This window comes from Antedon mediterranea, chromosome 10, assembly GCF_964355755.1.
Source record: "Antedon mediterranea chromosome 10, ecAntMedi1.1, whole genome shotgun sequence".
Lineage (NCBI taxonomy): Eukaryota > Metazoa > Echinodermata > Crinoidea > Comatulida > Antedonidae > Antedon > Antedon mediterranea.
Window position 1 is genome coordinate 5473618 of NC_092679.1, and position 24153 is coordinate 5497770.

A 24153-nucleotide genomic window follows, 5' to 3' on the forward strand; every position below is an offset into this window, starting at 1 on the left:
ATCTAAGTCCACAGCGCCTTTGATCACTAATTGTTGCTGGAATTGGCGCTTTACAATTCGTATATATATTAAACCATTTTTATTTTTTATAGATTTTAGAGAAAGAATAAAATTTACCATAAGTATATATTGATTGTTAGAAATTATATTTTTATTTATTTTTTTGTGTGAAAGAAATAAGTTTTTTTCGAATTGTTAAATCTAGATTAAATAGAATAGTAAAGGAAAAACGTGATAAACATTAAAAACACACGTTTCTATGAAAATGAATACCCTTACTTCAGAAATTACTGATCACTTTTCTCGTTAAAGATCATAGAAATAGCAAATTCTGTTACGTTATATTTTCAAATGTGACTGGGAGAGAAGCCATGTCTTCGGGCTCTAGATCATCAATGTTTTGAATATCTTCTGGACCCATGTCGTCACCATCAAGCTCTCCCTCAAACATCCTTTGCAGAACAACTTCAACATTCCGTGTCCCTTGATAAAAAAATATTTCTGTTAAATGTATCTTCTAAGAGAATACTGTATAAGTATAGATTACCGTATGATTTGTTGGATCTCGTAACCTTATTGTATATTACATACCTTTGATATCTCGGACCTAATTTTTATGACTCTACTGCTCAGTATGTCGGTCGGTTGGTAAACACTAACTTGAGCACGCGACTGCAGCCATGTATATGGTCTTGTTAAATTTTAAATGTATCAACTTAGTTTAGCTTTGTAGTGTATATGTATTACCATAGTACAAATGATGGTAATTGCCTTTAAATGTCGTCAACAAAAAGCATTGAGACGTTGACTTAACTTTGGTAAAAGGTGATAACAATGAACGTTTTTACTCACTGCCTGTAAGTTTAAATCGTACACCATCATCTCTCAATTTGGAATTGACGTCACCTCTCTCAATGACTTGTCCATCGGTAGCTTCTGCGTGACCATTTGCTTCTATGTGATCTTGATCATTTGCGAGTTCAGAGGCGTTATGAATTAAATCGTCTTTATCTGTACCACGTGCCTTCCTTTTGCGTCTTTTTGGGCTTTGTGCTTCAAACTCGCCTTCTGTTACCCTGATTAAAAACATTCAATTTGTTGTCATTAGCTTGAACTGTATGAACTTTTATGAAATAGAACAAGTCCGTATCCAGGGTTTTTAAAGGGAAAAGGGTTCGTTTTTATATAACGATCACTCAGCCCTAAGTTCCTCCTCAAACAATACAACTACTCTAATGCAATAATACCAGAAAGGGTGAGTTTTTGAATAATTTTTATAATATAGGCTAGGGCCTAAATGTTCTCATTCATTGCATTGTTCATTACAAAAACGAGATACTTTTCTGAAATATAAAGCAGAAATTCAGAAAATAAATAACCTACTTTTAATAAATTATGAATGCATAAGTTATTATACACTTGTCAAAAATGTATAACATGTCCTTGGTGAATATCTAATCCTACGATCTTATTTAAAATGACACAAAAAGATTCACAAAGATACCTTTGTATAAATTGGCCAACAATAGCAGGACAATTACGATAGCAGGAAGAATAGTTTAAAGGAACGGCTTAGTGTATAAACAATTTTGTACTTTTTAACTGATTTATAAACAGGACCAAACCGTGAAAAACCACTTAAAATAGTTTTTGACAAACAACACAATGGCGATATAGTATTCGACTTAACCTTACAATACAAAGCGATCATAAATAGTTATCTTATTACCTTAAATCCATAATAGTAGTATTGTGTTTATGATAATGTTTATGGTTTATGGATGATAGCACCCAAACACTAATCCAGAACGGTGACTGCTTTATTGTCATCATAAAGCACACTTAAACAATTTAAGTTACAGTTATGTAAAATAGTAATAGTATTTGGAAGATAAAAATCGTATATCGTGTATTGTATATATTTGATCCAATTCAATGTTGGTTTTGGTTCAAATCTGTTAATACCAGGATTTAGTTTGACAATTAATATACTATGCTCATCCACGGGTCACCCACGGGTGACCTATAATCCCTTTGTAGCCACCAAATTGTGTACGATTAATTAATAAATTCACTTAAATGAAGGTGTTGTTGACTAGTTTTATCCTTAACCCCAAATAATCACTTAAATCTTGGTTCCAACTCTAAGACGCAACGCAAGAACAAAAGCGCAACGCAAGTAATTTGACCCAAGCGATGGATCATTCCAAACTGTAGCTTGTCATTGGTCAACTCGCTAGTTTTCCGTTGTTCAAAGTTGGATTGTATGCATTTATGAATTTATCAGAACTTGCTGAAAAGTTTGTGAACATCTACTGAACAATTAACCACGTGTATGTGCGAATATGACGCATTACCATTTCTCCTGCTACACTCATATTTGCATAAACTATAAACTTTATACAAACATTTTGCAAATGTTAAAATATGGGATTATTTGGTCCTGATTTATTATATCTAACAGTTAACGGTATAAATAACTAAGCCTACTTACTCGGTAACTCCAAGACCAAGTTCGTTAATCCGGTGCTCAACAATTGATTCAAAATTGTTAGTTGATAATGAGTATTCTACCATAAATACCTCAAGAATAAATGCAATAAAGATGCTGTAAGAAAAACAGGTTAGGTTTATATCGATACCTTTTCGTAATCTTTTCATATAATGATAAAAAATTGTTTAAAGAGTCGAATCTGTCAGTACAGTACATCTTTTTGTTTGGGTTTGTACTGAAACAACTAACTAATCTACAGATTTCTGGTACGGATTCACACCATTTAGGGCAAACTCCTCCATACTCAGGTTGGTGTCACCTAGTTTGAAAAAGACGGCAAGGGATGGAGCAAATGGTCACTGAATTTTAGTATCTCATAGATACTTTTCAAATAGGTAAGCACCTTACACACTAATGTTCCCTATTCTACTGTTAGGTTAAGATGTCAATTTCAAATGTCTTACTTTACCACTACTATAACAATTGACATGTGAAAAAGAATGAAAAATATTCTTGCTGACTTGTGTGTAACGGCAACGAATCCTGATGCTAAAAGTATTCACAAGTTAAGGAAATGGATTTTGACTACTATTTTTGCAATTCATCCAAAATAATTGCTAGTATTTACACAAAATGGGGTTTTCCCCATCAGTCTCATAACCTTAGCAATGTCATACACCATGATAGTGATGAATAAAGATGAATGATACATTTATGACGTCAGAAAGAGTGAGATAATTCAAACAAAGGATATCATGCCATTGATTGACAATCGTAAGTTCCATAAGTACTATCATCGAATTTATTATATTGTTAAAATTGTTGTGACAGTAGTGTTCACGATAGAATTCCGAATCTTTTAGCTTGATATTTCCGCAATATTCCTGTGATGGATCTTCATAAATGTCTGGGTACCCAAAATATGTTATTTTATTTCCAAAGACTTCCATTCCGATTATTGCAAATATATAGTATAAAACCTATAAAAAAACAATGTTATATCTATTATATTAGGTCTGCTTATACTTCTTAAGATAAAGTATCAAATTTATTTAAAAAAACAATGTTTTATATATATATATATAGATATATATATAAACAAATCAGGCAAAGAACATTAATTCTAAACCGCCCGGTGATATACTGAAATTCAATTAATTAATTTGAAACGATAAAGATGAGGAAATCTGTGAGAATGAGAAAAAGTCGCCCCAACCGAGACTCGAACTCGGACCGCCTGGTTGATATGCAGATGTCCTAACCATTAGACCACTGCAGACAGTACTGTTTCGATCTTATTAGATCTCGTCAGTGCAGCTCAGGTTTCGAAATGAAATGTACCGCAGAACTGGCACAATATATAGGCTGAGCAATATATATATATTAGGTCTACTTATACTGCTTAGGATAAAGTATTAAACCAGTAAAAAGAAACAATGTTTTATATATATATATTAGGTCTACTTATACTGCTTAAGATAAAGTATTAAACTAATAAAAAAAAACAATGTTATATATATAAACCTATTTAAAAAAAATAATGCTATATATTAGGTCTACTGCTTTAGATAATATATATAAAATCTATAAAAAAAAAAACAATTAATTGTATTTATTAGGCCTACTTATACTGCTTAAGATAATAAAACTTTTAAACAAATAATTAATTTTATATCTTAGGTCACGTCTATTATACTGCTTATTATTTATAGATATTTGTTCAGATTATCGATCCCTTTATGATCTCGTGGAACAGGTATGGTGTTCATGACAGCACTGCACAAAGTTAGCAAAAAATATAACATAATGTTTTTAGTCGCGTGGAAGCGACTCTATAGTTCACTATGTCGGTCGGTCGGTCGGTCGGTCGGTCGGTCTGTCGGTCTGTCTGTCTGTCCGGTATCGCTATGCGTTTTATCGCTTTCTGACCTTATCTTGATATCAGTTTAATCTAGCTAAGTCAATTTTTCACAGTATATTCCTTATGGCCAGGAATCTATGTGGTTATGTTTTCACGGTGCGCAATAAAATATTACGCGGTCTACGCACGATTTAATTTTCAAAATTTATTTTCGATGGAATAAGAGTACGTTTCAGGCAATTTTAAGCGTTTACAAAATTGCCATGAGTGCGCAGATTTTTGCGCGCGCACTGCGCGTTAAATGTTATTGCGCACTGTTTTTGCTCGATTTCTGTTTTCTTGACTTACTTTTCAACTCGAAATTACGTTATACGAGCACGTCAAAAGTGACAGGCTACGCACGTGTAAATTAAAAAAATATAACTGTTTTTAAACATTTCAACATTTTTAAACATGTTCAGTAATTTCGGTCAGTTGGTAGGTTGGTCGGTCGGTCGGTCGGTAAACACTAAGCACGCGACTGCAGCCATCTATATGGCCTTGTTATCTTTGTGTTTGAACTTACAAATATAACTGCACCAAATGACAGAATTGATGGCCCAATATTTGCGACGGTTGCCAGGATAACTTGAAATCTAGTAGAAAAATAGAGTACCACATTTTTTTTATAATTTTCAATTATAGTTGTGTTTATGGAATTGAGGAATACTATTTTTTAGAAAGCTTGTAATTTTGTGACATTTTTTTAACGTTAGCATTTTTATCTTTTTTACTTTGTCAAATTACGTCAGAGTAGGGCAAAACATCTGACCAATTATTTAAGACCTTGAAGCTAAGCTACTCCATAGTAAACCATCAATCGATTACCTTTTAATTTCCGCTATGATTCTAACCAATCTTAGTACCCTAAGGACAAGTAGAAAGTCCAAAGTATCTTCTGTTAAATTATCTGTATAAAACAAACAAAACACAGTATCAATGTACAGTATATTGTGTACTATTGTGTACAGTAGTTGGCCGCAATTGACATTTGTAAACTCTTATTCTAGAAACATAAAGTAACTTCTACTACGAATAGTGATTGTGTCGATGTTGCATCATGTCAACATTGACTGAAATGGGGTACGGTGGGTGTACACATAACGGCAGTCAAAGGTAACCAACTTATGCAAATTGAGAATTGGCTTAAGACTAATATCTTACCATCATTTAAAGCAAGTTCTACTATACTGGCTATCAATGCACTCATAATTACAAAGAAATCAAATCTGAACAAAGAAGTAAATAGAAAGTAGGATAATTCAATATAATAATTATCATACAAAACAAAATTGTTTTTAACTTTTCTGTATATTGTTCAAATTATGTACCGCATGATTTTAATTTTCTGTACATAGGCCTATGCTTTGTATGTTCTTAGTCGCGTGGAAGCGACTCTATAGTTCACTATGTCGGTCGGTCGGTCGGTCTGTCGGTCCGGTATCACTATGCGTTTTATCGCTTTCTGACCTTATCTTGATATCAGTTTAATCTAGCTAAGTCAATTTTTCACAGTATATTCCTTATGGCCAGGAATCGATGTGGTTATGTTTTCACGGTGCGCAATAAAAAATTACGCGGTCTACGCACGATTTAACGAAATCACGTTTGTAATCATATCTTCACAACCATGAATCACCATTAAATAAAATTTGGTACTCATAAATTTCAGGGCATAAATCATCATATGGCAATACAATTACGTGCGTAGCGCATGTAACGCATGCGTACGCGCGCTTAAAATTTTCAAAATTTATTTTCGACGAAATAAGAGTACGTTTCAGGCAATTTTAAGCGTTTACAAAATTGCCATGAGTGCGCAGAAATGTTGTTCTGTTTTCTTGACTTACTTTTCAACTCGAAATTACGTTATACGAGTACGTCAAAAGTGACAGGCTACGCACGTGTAAATTAAAAAAATATAACTGTTTTTAAACATTTCAACATTTTTAATCATGTTCAGTAATTTCGGTCAGTTAGTAGGTTGGTCGGTCGGTCGGTAAACACTAAGCACGCGACTGCAGCCATCTATATGGCCTTGTTTAACTATTCTTTACTTTGATTATTTTAAACCCTGAACCATTTTGAAAAGCAGTACTACGTTACTGAAAATGCAATCCATCCAAAGAAATATATACAAATACAATACAAATGTCTTCATCAAAATCTTACACATTCCAAGGTTTCTTGAAAAATTGTTTTGCTCCTAAAGTATAAAGTTTGAGTGTGATTTCCATTGTAAATAATGTCAAGAAAAGCCACTCCGCTTGGTCTAAACGAAAGCCGATGCAAAGTGCATTTACTGTGATCACAACATCAAAAAAGTATCGGAAAATACTAAAAAACAAAGAAAAACAGTTTTAAGTATCATTTATACTAGTAATTGCCTATGTGTGTGATTTCTGTCAAACCTCTCATAGTTGTTCACTTCAAAGTGATTTTTAAAAAGCTTTTAACTATTTATATTACAATATGAATGTGTTTATTTTTTTTACTTGTGGTCGACAACACCAAATTGTAAGATATACGCGCTACAAGTTGACGCGCGTGTAGAGAAAGCATTATCATACGCTGCTGGTGTAACATTTTTGTGGTTGTATCTGTTGATGGATTGATTTATAATTATATGTGCAATATGTACTTACGGACTTCTGACACACTCTTTTACAATTTCACTTAATTTAGATTGATAACATCTTGGAAAAGTTCTTCCAATCAACGGAATACGATCTTTTACTTCGGATATTTCCATATTTAATAAATCGGATACCCGAAGAAATTCAGCCCTTTCTAAGGAAAGAAAAAGAATGGATACGGGTAATAGGCATTTTAAGTGTTCATAAATGGTACGAGTGGTGTCTTCCTTATGCGCGCTTTCACAATAGCCGCAACATACACGCAATAATTATATGAACAATAAATAATTGTTAGAATTCGACGCGCGCGCTCAAAGGCAGATACTTTTATACGCGCGCTCAAAAGCAGATACTTGTTTACGCGCGCGTTGACTTAGTGTCTCTATAATTGTGTACAGAAATTAACCATACCTATTTTGCCATCTTCATCTTGATCAATAATGTCCCACAACAATCTAACCAACACTTCGCTACGACGAGGAATGACTAACTTCATGACAGCTTTCCATCTTGCCCAGGGTACAAAGTATGAATTGTCCCCATTAGAAACTTTTAAAATATCAAACGCTCTACTGAGTTGACGTCTTTTGGAAAAGACCGATCTCTGAACTTCATTCTAAAAATGAAAATATTATTGCAAAATATATCGTAAGCTCTGTCTACACTATCAAACCTTATGTTACAAAAAAGTGTGATGTGCTCATATATGGACATGATGATGTTTATATCACTACCATATTTGACCATATCACAACCATATTTGGGCACATCACACATTCTTTGTCAAACTAGTTTTACAGTGTAGACAAGGCTTGAAGTCTATATGCACATTATCTTATCTGTTTTGTTGTGTTACCATGATAGCTTTTGTATAAAGAATGGTAGAGGGCGATAATTATGAACAACAGGCAGACGATAATATTGCATTTATTTATTTTTCTTATTACTTTCAAATGTTTCCTGTAATTTTTGTAGATTACGGCAAGAAATATACTCATAAGGATGTATATACAGATTATGATATAGGCGATGAATATAAGAACGTTCCATGGGTTCTTGTCATAAGCTGGCATCCTGAAAAGAAAAAAGGCAACATTTATTTTATCGTCGTGCTTTAGCGAATGTTCAATGTTTTTCTAAGCGTGCATTATTGTTTACTGGCATATCGTAACTTTACTTCCCTATTACACGATGTGGTATCTTTTTAATTATATCTTCTTTTTTTTAAAATTATGAATAAACGCAATATTATTTAACTTACATTATATCTGGACTATTGGCCGTTGTAACTAAAACATAGAGGTGCCATATATTATCCCAGTAATTAGTCATATACGGTACTCCATCTAACATAACCAAGTCCCTGAAACAACATGTATTTATGAGTAAGAAATGAAAAGTAGGAAGAAAAACTAGAAAATATCAAATGATAAGAAAGAAAACATGAAAAATGCTTAACTTACTCGTCTGTGAATAGCTCCCTCATAAGTAAAGCAAACAGACCAATCACAATAAAAAGTAAAATTAAGACGTACAATATCTCTGGCAATGTGCGACGAATATTGCGAAAACTACGTCGAAGCTGTGAATACATTACACGAATAAATAAATATCTTACATATATACATACATCAGATGCAAGTTTTACTTAATAAACGATTTAAAGCCTGTTTTCCACTAACGAACATTTCTGAGGTCTGATTGGTTGCGTTCGCGTCACAAAATACGCATGCGCAATAGTAATACTTGTGTGTGTATATATAATTGTATTATAATGCATTACAGTCACTTTTTACATTCGCCTAGTGGAAAACAGGCTTAGTAGTGCTCCGAATTGTTCAGCAAATGTTGTAAAGAGCAAAATTACATGCGAGTACTAATGATTATAAACAAAATAATTTCAAACCTGTCGCATTTCAGCAAAATTTACTAGAAATAATGGTCGTAGGCATCTTGACCAGCGAACGGCGTTTTCGTGTGCAGTTGCTTTCAGTACAGTATATATCAGTATATCTATTAACATTAACTTGACAAAAGAAGAGTATCAATATCACAAGTATACTTGTCAAAAAAATAAAATCATTATTTTAAGTACAGTTCTGAGCGCTCTATAAGTCGATTGAAACTTCCTTACCACTATAACTGACATTGTCACCAAATTCTTTGGATCTGTCCACCAATTTATTCCGGATACGAATATTTTAGAGTGAGCTAAACGAAAGGTAAAGTAACCGAGACACATGAACTCCATACACATGGTAGACTGAGAAGAAAATAAAATGTATTATTAGTCATAATACAAAGACAAAACAACTCGTGAATTCTATTTTAACGTCTATAAGGAGACTTACCCAATACGGTAAACTTAAATTGTTAACTGCCGGTTCCTCAAATAGTGCCAGCGACAAGTTTAACAACAGGAAGAAATATAAAGCATACGTCAGCAATGCTGTGTTATATAAGGCATAATACCTATAAATAAAGTAAACAAATAATATTTGTATAAATATACACTAGATGCAAGTTTATATATCAATCATTTTCAAACTGTATTTTTGTATCATTGAGTGATTGTACCATGGAGCCTGACATGGGTTTCCTATTCAACAATCTGCAATAACATTTTAAGAGCCATTGTCTGTAAAAATCAAAGATTTGGTGGCAGATGTAAAAAAATGGATTTCTCTCAAATTTTTACCATGAATAGACATTTCAATAAAAAGCATATCTACAACATTCATTTTAATTTTTAGCCTCCGTTGCCATGACAACGGTCAATTATCCAAATTTTGATGTTTTTGCCATTTTTCACAGATTTTCTATAGTGAAAAAGTACAAACTTGTATACTTATTTTAACCAAAAATACTTACATTATACAGTTTTTGTTTATAGCAGTGTAAACAACATGTATTGAGTTCCATTTAATGTAGAAAAAAAATAAATTACAAAATGGAGTTTGGTTGATACCATTATTTTAAAAAGGGGTGTTTTAAAAAAATTTTTTTTTTATAAAAGTATACCTCATAAACGTACCTATAACTTCCAAAGTGGTGTTTTTAAATCAATGAGGTTTTTTAATTTGATAGTCAATAGGTTTTTCAACAATAATCACGGAAAAAACACTGGGGTAAATTTCGTACATAGGTTTTGTGTTGCCAGGAAAATACGAAAAATGCAAAAAATATAACAAAATATCAACAAACAAAACACATGAAACACAATTTAAATATGGCTAATCCAATAATAAAATGTATATATGGCTTGTCATATTGCTACTAGAGTCATACGAATAGTTTAGATAAAATAGGAGAATGTGTTGCCAGGTTTATTTCAATTAATTGCCAGAAAAACAGTATTTTGCATTGAAATATTTAGTTGATGGAAAATAATGTTAAACTTGAAAATAATTGAGTCAATGGTTTTTATAAATTTTTAAATCTATTTTGTGTAAAGAGATACAGAAAGACCTCCCAAAAAATCTGACCTTGTAAATAGGTCATTTGAGGTCAAAAGGGGTCAGATTGCAAAACAGGACAGGTCCCCACTTTACTACAACTATTAATGTTTGATCAAAATTTACAAGATAGTTCATAACAATTCTCAACAATTTTCATATTTTACCTATAGTGTTACCTTAGCAACCATTTCTATGTGTAACTAAGGAAAGTAATTTTTAAAAAACGTAAAAAATGGCGTTTTTATAAATACAAAGAATTGATTGCATTTGTACATGTTTCTCAATTTTACTTCTACTGCATTCCATTAATGACAAACTTGACCTTGTAAATTCATTCATTTTGAGGTCAACATTTTACCATAGTAACTGTTTATATGCGAAAATTTAAAAAAAATAAGGGGTTTTTCATAAATAAAAAACATTTTTTCTACATAGTTTTACATTTCTACTTTTTGCCAAATTTACTTTAAATACTGAATCCTAATAATCTCAGAAAGAAAGTCTTGACGAATCTGAATAAAGATAAAAAAAAATGACCTTTAGTGTTATCTTAAACCTGTTTACGTAACAAATGATATTTTTAAAAAAAATTAAATATGGAGTTTCATGAAAAAATAAAAATTTTACATATTGAGGTCAAATGACATCAACATTTTACCTATAGTGTATTGTAGCAACTGTTTCTATACGTAACTAAGTACAATATTTTTAATATGGGGTTTCATGACTACAAACAATTGATTACATAGCTTTACTACATTTTCCCAAATTTACTTATCTACTGAATCCCAGAAAATGTCTGACCTTGTGAAAAAAAATTTTTTGGGTCAAGTTATGTCAAAATGTATTATTTATGTTATCTTAGAACCTGTTTCTATGCGTAACTAAGGATAATTGTTTTGTTAAATACAGTTGAACCTCCCGTAAGTGGCCACCCTCGGGACCTGGAAAAGTGGCCGCTTACGGGCGGTGACCCCTTACGGGAGGTTCTGCCGATAAAGGGCCAAAATCACTTATTATGGCTATATACGATATTCTTAACGAAACGAGCCTCTCAATTTTCCAGCTAATTGTAGGCATATTATTATTTATAATCAGGTGATTTAGTATTTTTTAGCATTTTCAGACAAATTTTAAAAACTTTTATCATATGAAAAATGGTCGGTCAAAATCTGTGTAGTTTTCTCATCTCTTCACAGTAATGTTTTTAAAACCTCTTCAAAATAAAGCTAATATATAAAGAAATACAATAAACATGCACCTCTAATTCATAGGTCCATGCAATAAGTATCACATTTTTTGATTGGCCGCTTACAAAAAATCTCATTTTTAGTATAAAAAGGTGCTCGCAGCTGCTTACGGTAAGCACCAAATGCACTAATTAGATAGGAAGAACAAACAGGCTTTTCAAAGTGCGTCCGTTAAGGGAGGTGGCCGCTGTAAATAAAATATGGGGTTTTCATGAATAAAAATAATCACAGAAGAAAGTGCTTACGAATATGACCTTGTGAAACGGTAATTTGAAAATGCAAATAAGGCATGCCTGCTAATAATCTACAAATTTAAATTTGTATGAGATAAATATGCAAAATCTAAAGAATATCTCATTTTTAGTTACCATAGTAACTGTTGCTATGCATAACTAAGGGAAATTAAATAATTATCAGATAATTATTAATTAATAATTATTGCTGAATCCAACCATCACAGTAAAAAAAATATAGAATTTAAAACCAATATTTAATAATAAAGTGTGATATTTTACATGCTGACCTTAAATGAAATGAAATTTCAAATCAGGGCTTCAATATTTGTTATGTAGCATTAACATACCTGAGTATATCATTGACTTTTGATTGGTTCTATTTTGGGGAGGGGAAAGTGGTGGATCAAGGACTTTTAAATAGTTAGGTGGTTGAAGGCGAGGGTCTAAAAACTTAACTTTATGTCCTATCTTTTGCATTGCAATTTTTAACTTGGGGTGGGTGGGGGCTTGGAGAAAAGGGGGAGGTGGTTGGATGGAGGAGTTTGAATCCGTCTATTCATTGGGGCGATAGTAGCGGCAGTGTGGGTGGTGCTTGAATGCATGCATTTGACACTCTATAGTGGATGATCGACCAAAGTGTTGCAGTTTATCTTTTTGTGGTTATAGTCGGGGTGGGGGTGGGGAGGGGTGGTAGTCGAAAGTGGTGGTGGATGGGCATATGGGATCTGCTTAGGTTAGCAAATAAAAGAAGTAAAATTCACAACGATCTGATAATTTATTCAAATTTCCAGAGGATATAACCTATAAAAATGACATTAAAACTGGGAATTACAGAATCTATAATTAAAAATTAATTTTTTTTCTCACAACACAACTAGAACTATATAAAACATTAAGAATTTTTCTGACCAATGAGTTTCAAATCAAATAATCAAAGAAAATAAAATGTTTTACTAATATACCATGTTTTTTTTTATATAAAAATGCCTATGTTTCTCGCAACACTGCTTGTAGATTTTAAATTTACCCCAGTATTTTATTTTAGAAATCAATTATTAAACATTAGAACTACCTATTTGTAATAAATCAGCTAAAAAAATACACCACTTTGGGCGTTATGGTGAAATAAAGTTTAGTTGCATTGAACAATTTAAAAAAAGTGAAAAACACCCCTTTTTAAATAAATGGTATCTCCCAAAGTATGAAATAAAAAAAAATAAAAAATTTGAAACAGGTACACAATGCATTGTTATTATGCATACACTAATTATTTTTTATAATTAAATGAACAACACAAAAATATCGCTCATCAAAGTAGTGCTAATATCCATTTTAAAAAACCTTAAAAAAGGACAAAATTTGTCAAAAACACAAATTTGGCCGTTGCCATGGAAATATACGTTTGAAATAAAAAATACTTCATATTTGATTTCTCTCAACACATATATAGCCATGTGCAAAATTTGAAAGAAATCCATTTTTTTGAGTCTGCCACTTTTTTTGATATTTCTTTGATTCTTACAGACAATGGCTCTTAAATTGCCCAAATTATTTTAAATCCCGTGATGGGCTTTAGATATCGGTTTAAATGCGTATGTATTTGTATAGGTTTACTAGTTATAATTAATTAATTTATAAGAGAAAACAACCTTACTGTAAATACTGTTCTTCTACTTTGTGTTTATAACTTCGAGCGAATCTGGCATCAATGATATATGTTGAGGCAAGATATAATTCCTGAATTATATTAGTAAAAGTATTTATTGATAGTCTCTCATATTGCTTATTATAAAACTTACTTCGGTACCTAATTATTGACCTCAGTCTTTCAATATTTTTCTACTTCATTTGAGCACCATAAAGTGGTATCTTTGAGACAAATTTGATTTTTCTGATTACTGTATACAGTACTAATAAATACCAAGGAAGGCAATTTTCATAAAAGACGTCTATATCTATTTAAGCCTACCATTATTTATATATTAAGCTTGATTGTTTAAATACCGTAAACTTCAATACTAAAGACTAGAAACTTACAGTGTAACTTAGAGGTGTATCTGGTTTTCTTTCGTCTGGCTCTACTGGTTGGTTTGCTAGATTGATTTTAACATGTTCCGTTGACGTATTAAAACTCACCCGTCTTGGACGTGTGATGGACGGCTGTACATCCACAAGATCAGTAAAACTCACAGTTCTGTTATGCTTTGGTCCATTTGCAGTCATTGTTCAAGGAAACGTAATTCTTACACTAAAAACTAATGAAATAAACTCAATAACGTATGTGATGTTACATAAAAGGTGTGATTCGTTTAGTTTCGGATTGCTTCCTTGTTTGAAGTAGAGATTTACGATGATAGAGTTAATACTTCGACAAGAGAAAAGGAAGCCAGAAGAGATTCTAGAGATTCTATTTAAAATTTTACTTTTAGTCGCGTGCAAACGCAACTATACCGCTCACTATGTCGGTTGGTTGGTCGGTCGGTCAGTTGGTCGGTCGGTTGGTCAGTCGATCGGTAAACACTAACTCAAATTTGAGCACGCGACTGCAATCTTGTTGATAATCCTTTTGCATCGCCTCACTATTGAAGGACATCGTATACAACAGCAGACTAGTTGGATGTGACATTTTAGTACAAAAGGTACACACTGGTACACATTGGTCCATAAACTCTTAGATAAGATATTGTACTGTTAGATCTTACGTACGTGATTGGAACGCTTTAAAACAGATTTAGTACATTCGATAACTGATTTTACTGCGTTTTCATACCTACCTGTCTGAAATGTTCAAGTAAAGACTCAACTAACTATTAATCCCAGTGACCAGAACGGTAACAAATCCTTAGTTATTTACGGTTTGCCTTTGTGAAAATGATTTTGTTATCTAATCTTATCTTATACGTTATGTTTATACTATAGGTCAGAAGTTGTATACTTTAATATCACAAGTGCGCATGTCATAAATACCTGGTTTCAAACTATTATTTAATCTTTAGGTCTTTATCTATAGGCCTACTTATAAAATTCATATTAATTGTTTGTTTAATGTGTGGTTGTGTTCAATATATAATGCGCCATTTTTTGGCGCTATTTCCTGAAGATCAGAGCGCTGTGGACTTAGATGTTACACCTTTTCAACCACATTCTTCTCCCCTAAGGGTCACATCGTGTCATCGGCAGCTAACTACGGCGGCGACATTACGTCTGTCCACGACAGTGAACTAGCACACCGGGGTTACCCCCTGAACGTCCAATGTACTAAGGGTCTTTAAAGTGCACACGAGCAATATGCATACACTGGACCTACGGTTTATAGTCCTTATCCGAGAAGACTTGAGCGAGTGAGCCTCGAACACTTGCCTATGTTATGGCTATAGATTACGGTTCCACTGTCTTAACCGCCCGGCCACATTACTTCGTCTTGTACTCTCATAGAAATTGCAATATGGGATAGTTTGTTAAGGTCATCAATTTCAATTCAAAATAACATTTATTTATTTTTCTCTTTCAAGGTGAATATTGACCACTTATTTTTAAAATCATTGATTTGCTTTTGTCAATTTAGGCCTAACCCTTTGAAGACGCGAGGTTTCTATCCAAAGTGACTGAGGCTAAATAAGGTATTTCTATGTAAAATGTTTTGGTCTTCCGAAAAATTGTATATCATTTTGGAACTAGGTCAAAGGTCAAATGTTCAGTTACCCCAAAAAGTCAACCCGTACATATACGGGCCACGCGTCCTGGGACAGTAAATTACCCCGTATGGGATACGGCCACCACGTCTTTAAAGGGTTATTAAAATAAATAAAAGTAAATACAAACAACAAATACAAATTTGATGTTTAAGTTTCATTTATTGGTTTAACATAATTATACTAACATTAATGGAAAGGTTCATCTGGATATTATTATATGTATTTTATAAAATGTGCATTTTTAATGATCAGAAAAAGAAACTGAACTGCGTTGATAAAACAGCGAAGGCTGTATGGAATAAAACGTAAGTGTTTATTTTTTCATCAAAAAAGACAATTTTATAAAATATTATAGGCCTACTAACATTATTAACAATATTAATACTTTTTAGTTCCCTTTTTTGATCAACTGAATAATCCTTATAAAGGTCTCTTATTAAAGTGTATCAATATAACTCAAGTAGAACTTGATGTAACATACTCAGTTTGACAAACGTTGTATTGCCATCTTCTATCCCTAAAAAGACAATAACCAATAAAAAAAATAGTATTATCAAACAGTATTACGGGGTAGGCCTATTAATAATAAGGTATCAATTATTATTTTGTATATCTTTACCTCAGACGCGGTCGGTGTATCTTTAATTAAACAAAAGGTATGGATTTCATAACTTTACAAAAGAAAGTGAAAACAAACACACAAGCAAGTAATATACTTTTCCCAGTGTCACTTACTCGTGTTTGTTGTTATGGTAACCTGCCACGCCATGGAACCAGTAGTCAGGTGCTCCTGGTAATGAATATTCATGATGTCCATCAAACGCATTTTCGTATGGCGTATTGTAACAATTAACAACATAATAGTTGTCATTTTCACAACAATATAACTTCCATCTGAGAATTAAAAATACTCATTTACATGAAAACACACACACACACAGCTACTCTTAAAGCTCTGTTTACACTATCAAACTAGTTTGAAAAAATAAGTGCGTTGTGCCCAAATATGGTAGGTGATAAGATGTCATTGTGTCCATATAGGCACATCACATTTTTTTGTCCCATAAAGTTTGACAGTGTAAACAGAGCTTTATATCATTTTCATAATCGATAATGATGATAATTGATAACACATACCACATACTGTACTGTATTATCAATAAAGATTTCATTTTTTAGAACTATAAAATGTTCTGTTTTTCTAAATTATTCAACAGTTTGTTCTTTTTTGTTCATTTTTTAAAATCATCTTTGTGTTTAAAATTAAAAGTGGATGGTTATTTTGTTATTATTAAATTACTGTACCTTCTATCTTCGCGCTTGTCGTCATGGTAACTCTGAGCGCCAGCAATGATTCCGTTGTATGGACAGTTTGCATTAAATGGTTCATCAAAATCGTTTATGTAGATGTCACGAACTCCTCTCACGTATGTTTCCGAGCGGTTGAAAATACTTTAGGAACTCCCTTGTGACATAAAAGTATACACACAAAATCCACAAAGTTGTAAAATAACTCAAAACAAAGCTTTAATTTCAATCAACTTCAACTTTTAACAATCCAGTAAGCACTTTAAACAACAGCTTCACAATAACTTTACAATATAACATCCAACCTCTAATCCAACAACCTTACAATAGTTTACATCCCTTTATATACAAGATGCTCCTATCCTTCTAGATCATTCTTTATACTTCTCATTATTACATGATTACAGTTTCTATTAATAGCACTTCTGGAATGTTCTTGATTGTTCTTATTAATTATACATGGTTTCTTAAATCAAAACATCTAATTCTAGAATGTTCATGTAAATACTATGTTACTCTATATGTTAGGGAATGGTAATTTATTACACTCCCCCCTCTTTCTGAGCTCAAAACTCTTTCTTGGAGTTTTGAGGGGCAAGTATACACGGACGTGTCAAAATATAACATTTTCGACCTAGAAACCCTGTTTAATATATGAATATAAATTCAAACTACATTACGTGAAAACCAAATTCTCATTACAATCAAAATGTAAGAAACAAGTAACTTATAAATTTGACTCAACAACTTAGAGGTAAAGTTAGAACCTTGATCGGTTAAAATTTCTGTTGGTACCCCTACCCTGGAAAATAATTTAATCAACTCATCCGCTATCTTTGGAGCTTCAATACTTCTCAGTGGGATAGCCTCCGGATATCGAGTTGCATAATCACATATAACCAAGACATATTTATTTCCTGTCTTACTCCGTGCTAGTGGACCAACAATGTCCATAGCGATTCGGCGGAATGGTTCACTGATTATTGGCATAGGAATCATCGGGGCCTTCAATTTAGTTTTATACTTTAAAGTTTTCTGGCAATTTTCACAAGTGTTGCAATATTCGGTCACATCCTTTCTAATACCAGGCCAAAAGAATCTCTGCTTTATCCTATCTAATGTCTTTTTCCTACCTAAATGACCTGCCAAAGGAATATCATGTGAGACTTTCAATACACTATTACGGCAAGGGTATGGAACCACTAATTGCTCTATTGGTTCTGTCTGGTGTTTAGTGAAAACCAGCCTAAATAAAATTCCATCCTTGCAGACTATCTTTATAGTGTCATCATCTTTCTGTACTAACATCTGTTCTCGAAGTGAAATTAAAGTTCTATCCTTAACCTGATAATCCTTAATTTTATCTCTGCCAATATCTAAAATGTCTAATTCACTATCTTGGCTAGATTGAGCTTCCTTTGTTTTTGCAAACTCTTTCCTAACTTTTCGTTTTTCACTTCTGGTTTTATGAACTTTTTCCTTGGGAGGGTTGTTACTGAGTAGTTGGCCATCTAAATGTCCAAATTCTTCTTGAAAATTAACCACATCATCTAACTGATGTGAAATAACCCCAGAAGCTTTTTCCGACTTTAATTCGTTTTCCTCTCTTAGTTTTTCTTTTCTAGCATGATCTCTAGTGGCAACAAAACTATGCCTATCATGATTCTTATCCCCCTTCCCTAATAAGTCTCCAAATTTAGGAAAGTCCCTACCAAGAATTACATCTCTTGGTAAATCGCTGCAAACGCCAACCAACAAATTATGGTCTTCGTTATTAACCTTAATATTGACGAATGCAGTAGGATAGGCTTGGACATGGTCATGGACGCACCTGCATGTAATTTTAGCTTGCTCCGCGCGATTAATTTTCTTAGCCGCTACTAAATCAGAATGAACAAGTGTCATATCACATCCAGAGTCTATCAAAATTTCACAATCACATCCTTCAACTAGGCCTCTACAAACGTAAGGTGTACATGGTTTTGAAACAGTATCTGTCTTTGTCGACAAAAAGCCATCCTTACTTCGACAAAATCGTTCTATATGGCCTACTTTTTTGCACCGTCTACAAACGAGAGGTTGTCTAGCGTCAGATTGTGATTTATGAAAGTTATCAGGGGGATTATTATTACCCTTACTGTCAACTTCAGGAGTGCCTTTCACTGTTTTCTCCTGGTTGTTTCTATTTTCGTGTTTTCTATTTTGAAACTTTTTCTCAAAATCGATACCTTTTCTAGCTTGAAAATAATTATCTGCTAATTCTGCAGCATTTAATCCAGAATCTGGTTTATGTTCTTTAACCCAAATTTGTACCCCTGTGGGCATAATATCTATTAATTGCTCTAAAATAACAATTTCAGCTAAATCATCTTTGCTTTTATCAGCAGGCCTAGCCCACTTAGTAAATAAATCTTTTAACCTAACATACATTTCTCTATAACTTTCTTCACTTTTCTTTTTAATTGACCTAAACCTTTGCCTATATGTCTCTTCAGTTATGTCATACCTTTGTAATAATGCTTTCTTCACTATGTTGTACTGGTTACTTTCTGTCACTGGTAGTGATGCATAGGCTGCTCTTGCTTTGCCTGTCAAATGTGGTATCAGTTTTACTACCCAGTGTTCTTTTCGCCACTCATAGGTGTTAGCAATTCGTTCAAACGTAGTGAGATAATTTTCAATATCATCACTATCAGAAAGTTTTGCAATCTGAACTTCCTTCAATCTCATTATATCTTTTAATCGTTTCTCCTCACTGTCCTTTTGCTTATCCATTAACGCCATTACCAATGCTTGCTGTTTCTCCATATCTTCCCGACGTCTTTCATTATCTTCTTGACGTAAACGTTCTTGTTGTTTCATCATCTGCTGCATCATAATATTCTGCTGTTGCATTTGCTGCTGCATCAACAACAAAAATTTTTTTGAAAATGAGTCAGCCCCTGTAGGGTTATGTCCACTGGTTGGTCCAGACTCTTCTGCCTGTTGTTCAGGTTGTATTGATTGAACTGATTCTACATCCGAATCAGTTTCATCGCCGCCGCTGTATTCTCTACCGGATCTTGTTGTTGATTGTTTATCAGCCATTTTAAATCTGGATGAGGGTCTTGTTACTAGTTAATCGTAGTTACCGAGACGTTCACAAGTCTACTGTTCCAAATAAATAATGTACTGTTCTTAAAACAATGTTTGTGTACTTACGATTAAACAAAACGTAGCACCACGGCTTCCGTAAAATATCTCAGTATCGTAAGTACCGCTTCCTCAAAATATCAATAAAAGTACAGTTGATCCTAAACAGCCACCAATCTATGGCAAAATACAGTAGATCAAACTGCTACCACAAAATATCACAACAGTACTGTAGATAAAAACACAGTTAAGTCGAACAGTAGATCGAAATAACCGCTGCCACCAAATTAGGCTGAACACCGCTGCCACCAAATTATGTCACGAACTCCTCTCACGTATGTTTCCGAGCGGTTGAAAATACTTTAGGAACTCCCTTGTGACATAAAAGTATACACACAAAATCCACAAAGTTGTAAAATAACTCAAAACAAAGCTTTAATTTCAATCAACTTCAACTTTTAACAATCCAGTAAGCACTTTAAACAACAGCTTCACAATAACTTTACAATATAACATCCAACCTCTAATCCAACAACCTTACAATAGTTTACATCCCTTTATATACAAGATGCTCCTATCCTTCTAGATCATTCTTTATACTTCTCATTATTACATGATTACAGTTTCTATTAATAGCACTTCTGGAATGTTCTTGATTGTTCTTATTAATTATACATGGTTTCTTAAATCAAAACATCTAATTCTAGAATGTTCATGTAAATACTATGTTACTCTATACGTTAGGGAATGGTAATTTATTACAGTAGAATGTCCAATTACATCTTGTAAATGTCTGGTCAAACTTTCTGTGAAAAAATGCAATAATGAGGAAAGAGCAGACTCTAACTTAGCGCAGCGCTAGTGAATTGACCAACCACAAGCGACAGTTCGGATGATCAATCGGCGTCGCGATTGTTCAAATTACTTGCGGCGCGCTTACGTCCTTGCGTTGCGTCCTCTTTGGTGTTTTGTAGACTTAACGCTATAGTATGTAGGAAAAATTCAAGTTCCATTTCACTCAGAATATCAAAACATACGTCTGCAGCGTCAGATTGCTTACAAGTATTCTCATACTTACGCACACGTGAACTCAAACTTTCTGTCTTCCTTCTTGTCACTGTGATCAGAAACGACCTTGCTGATCACCTCTCCGGGGGGACATCTGAAAAAGAAGACTAATTATTATAAACTTTGTGTTTAAAGGTTCATTCATACTCAAAGCAACGAACATATCTGATGAGGCATATTGAGGCTGGCATTAATAACGATAATCTATTCTTTGTTATACTTCATAATGATTATTTGTTGATTACTATACCTACCTGAAATTCACATCTTCATCATACTCATTATGCCAATCAACAGCAGTGGCAAGGACGGCGACAACAACAATCAAAATACTCAAAACCGCAAAGGACTTCATAATTTAGAGTATTAATTATGGGTTTTCTAATGTATTGAAACTTGTATGTATTTGTTGCCTCTTATAAACAATAGACCTGCGTGTTTGTTATCGCGTTTAAGGCGTGACTTTTTAATTACGATAGCGTAGGAAAATCATTGATTGATTAAACCCAACAAATATTGTATAGGCTTGGTGACGATAACTTTAAGGCGACGATAATGATAGTAATGAAAATTATATTTTTTTGTTAGATCAGGTGGTATCATACCAAGTTCTCCCACCGTTTCTCATAAACAAATAACATTGACTTTGATACTGGTTATACGACGCAACGCAAGAGAGTCGACCAATGACAAGCCACAAAATAATCCATCGCTTGTGATTGGTGAAGTAACTCTTACAGTCTTTTTTTTTCTGTAGACATCCAGCATGGGATTAATTATATCGTTTGTTACTCATTTTTGTCATCATTCATCGACATTTTTATTCCAATGTCAAAATAAAGAAAGCCACTCCGAGAGTGCCTACCTCCGCCTACTGTAAAATTTTCCTACATAAGATTTCTCCGGGAAAATATATATATGTGTGTGTGTCTTAATGCTGTGTGTGATTTAGGCTAATTTCACTACAAGCATGTGTATGCGAATTTGGTGTAATGGTTATGTAACCAGCCTTTCAATTAACAATAGTATCAGCTGATTAACAATAGAACAGCAACGCCAAAAATAAATGGGTGAATTTGAAAAGAAATAGGTTTGTTTAAACTACTCGTATCAAAAAACCTGTAAATTAAATCAAATTATGTTTTAAAATTACAAATCACAAATTATAACTCTTGCCTCTTGGTTTTTTGGACAAGTAGTTCTCGAGAAAAGGCAATTTCAGTTACTTAACACTGGCAGGTCTAAAAAGATCTTGTAATTACTTTTTGAGTAATCCTGCTACTAACAAACAAACACACGCGATCGACTACTATACCTCCTTGGCGGAAGTAAATTAAAGTTATCTATATATAAATTTACGTAAGGGCAAAATTCGGTAAATCGCGCCTTACTTCTAGAATTTTTACTCGATGGTATATAAAGTTGGTTCGTACTTTCGGTACTGATTTTAACCACCTGATGTAACCCTGTTTACTAATTAAATTAAGTTAGATAATTAGTTATTGACGATTAAAACGAATTTAGGTTCAACGATTTTCCTCAAATAGGGGTGTTTTCCGATCGTGGTATACACTGTCTAATGGATGTCCATCTTGAAAAATACCCGCCACAAAAATGCGAGGAGGCTTTGCATTTTCCTATCTCCTCCTATAATAGCTGAAAACCGGTTGAACAGCTAGAGTACACCATCATAATGTTGAAGACAGGCCGATTTTCCTTAAAAAATACTATTTTGATAGATTTAATATACGATTACAAATGTATTGGTTTGCGATGAATGGAACATCCCAATCTCTCAGTCTGCCAGAGTTTGGTTTAACACAAGTAGGTAAATTTATGAGCCCTTGGTTTAACACATACGGTAGGTAAATATATGGGCCCTTTGAGAATAAACTTGCAATACTTTGACAATACTGTAAATACCTATTAACTATGGTCCTCATTTGAATCGAACATTTCTTACTGTGAATGTTCGTACTGTTAGATGTAATATAAAAATATATACAAATAAACTTTATTACTGAGATTGTGATTAGGCTTCACTGGTAGATATATAAACACATTATTATATACAAATAAACTTTATACTGACAGTTCCCTCTCAACGTTTGTATTAATTATTAATTAATAATTACCAATAATATAAACATCGTAGTGGTGTATCGTGACATGTACTTTAATATTTCAATCGATTATGACAGTGACAGTTTTAACAAAGTATTAAATCGCAAATGTTTTACTGTATTTAGAGGTATATTATTTATAGGCCTATATAACATGAACAAAATATTTCGTTACTGAGTGGATAAAGAATATATTTAAAAATTGTTCCTCTTTGTACCTATCCGCTTTCCCACCCTTCAAACCTAATGTTACATACAAAACAAAAATTGGGTTTGTTATGAGTCCAAATCAAAAATTTGGACTCATTTTGTGATAAGTTTCTCCTTCGGAAGTAATTCCCAGGGTGCTAATTTTAGTTGACTACATAAATCATCGTGTCTATTTATTCGTTTCTGTAAACGACAATGTATTATATAATAGTACATTTGAAATCGCCAGTTTTGTTACGCTGAAATTACTATGTATTCGAGAACCATCTGTGGGCACGACCATCTAGTATCCATAATTATGCTTAAAAGTTTGTTTTTTTTGTCCTGTGTGGGTTCAAAAAAAGTTTATCTTGCTAGATTCGGTATACTGACATCTGCTCCTGGTCTATATTTGTGTACTGTTAACGTATTATAGATTGCAACATTTTATCTCAATAGAATTTGTTCAAAACAAAATGTTCGACATTTCCTGATGTTTCTCAAATTTAAAGATAGCACTGATGAGCGATAGTAGTCAAACTAATTATCTATTTAATGTACGTTTCGAGATGTTGATGTGAACAAACAGCCTGGTCCTATTTTGTTTACTGGTACAAACTTTCAACTGAATATAGGCCTTAGTTTGTATTGATGGTTATACATT

The 24153-nt window shown here is 33.1% G+C and overlaps 2 protein-coding genes across 2 annotated transcripts in view; one reads left to right on the forward strand and one right to left on the reverse strand.

Annotated features, from left to right (window-relative positions):
• LOC140060933 (uncharacterized) lies at positions 1 to 14197 on the reverse strand. The gene is made up of 19 exons (XM_072107304.1): positions 14012 to 14197; positions 13629 to 13711; positions 9382 to 9502; positions 9165 to 9293; positions 8937 to 9056; positions 8494 to 8612; positions 8292 to 8393; positions 7978 to 8104; positions 7442 to 7646; positions 7040 to 7184; positions 6567 to 6731; positions 5559 to 5623; positions 5223 to 5304; positions 4921 to 4990; positions 3249 to 3474; positions 2959 to 3049; positions 2495 to 2608; positions 853 to 1076; positions 1 to 483 (listed from the first exon to the last, which is right to left on the reverse strand). Exons 1-19 carry the CDS (start codon positions 14195 to 14197, stop codon positions 335 to 337), a joined length of 2523 nt encoding a protein of 840 aa, XP_071963405.1. The 3' UTR covers positions 1 to 334.
• The window catches only part of LOC140060238 (dermatopontin-like), a 27155-nt gene continuing 5765 nt past the window's right edge, over positions 2764 to 24153 (forward strand). The window contains exon 1 of the mRNA XM_072106364.1: positions 2764 to 2889. The gene's annotated coding sequence lies outside the window, so the exon portion shown is untranslated. The remainder of the gene's footprint in view (positions 2890 to 24153) is intronic.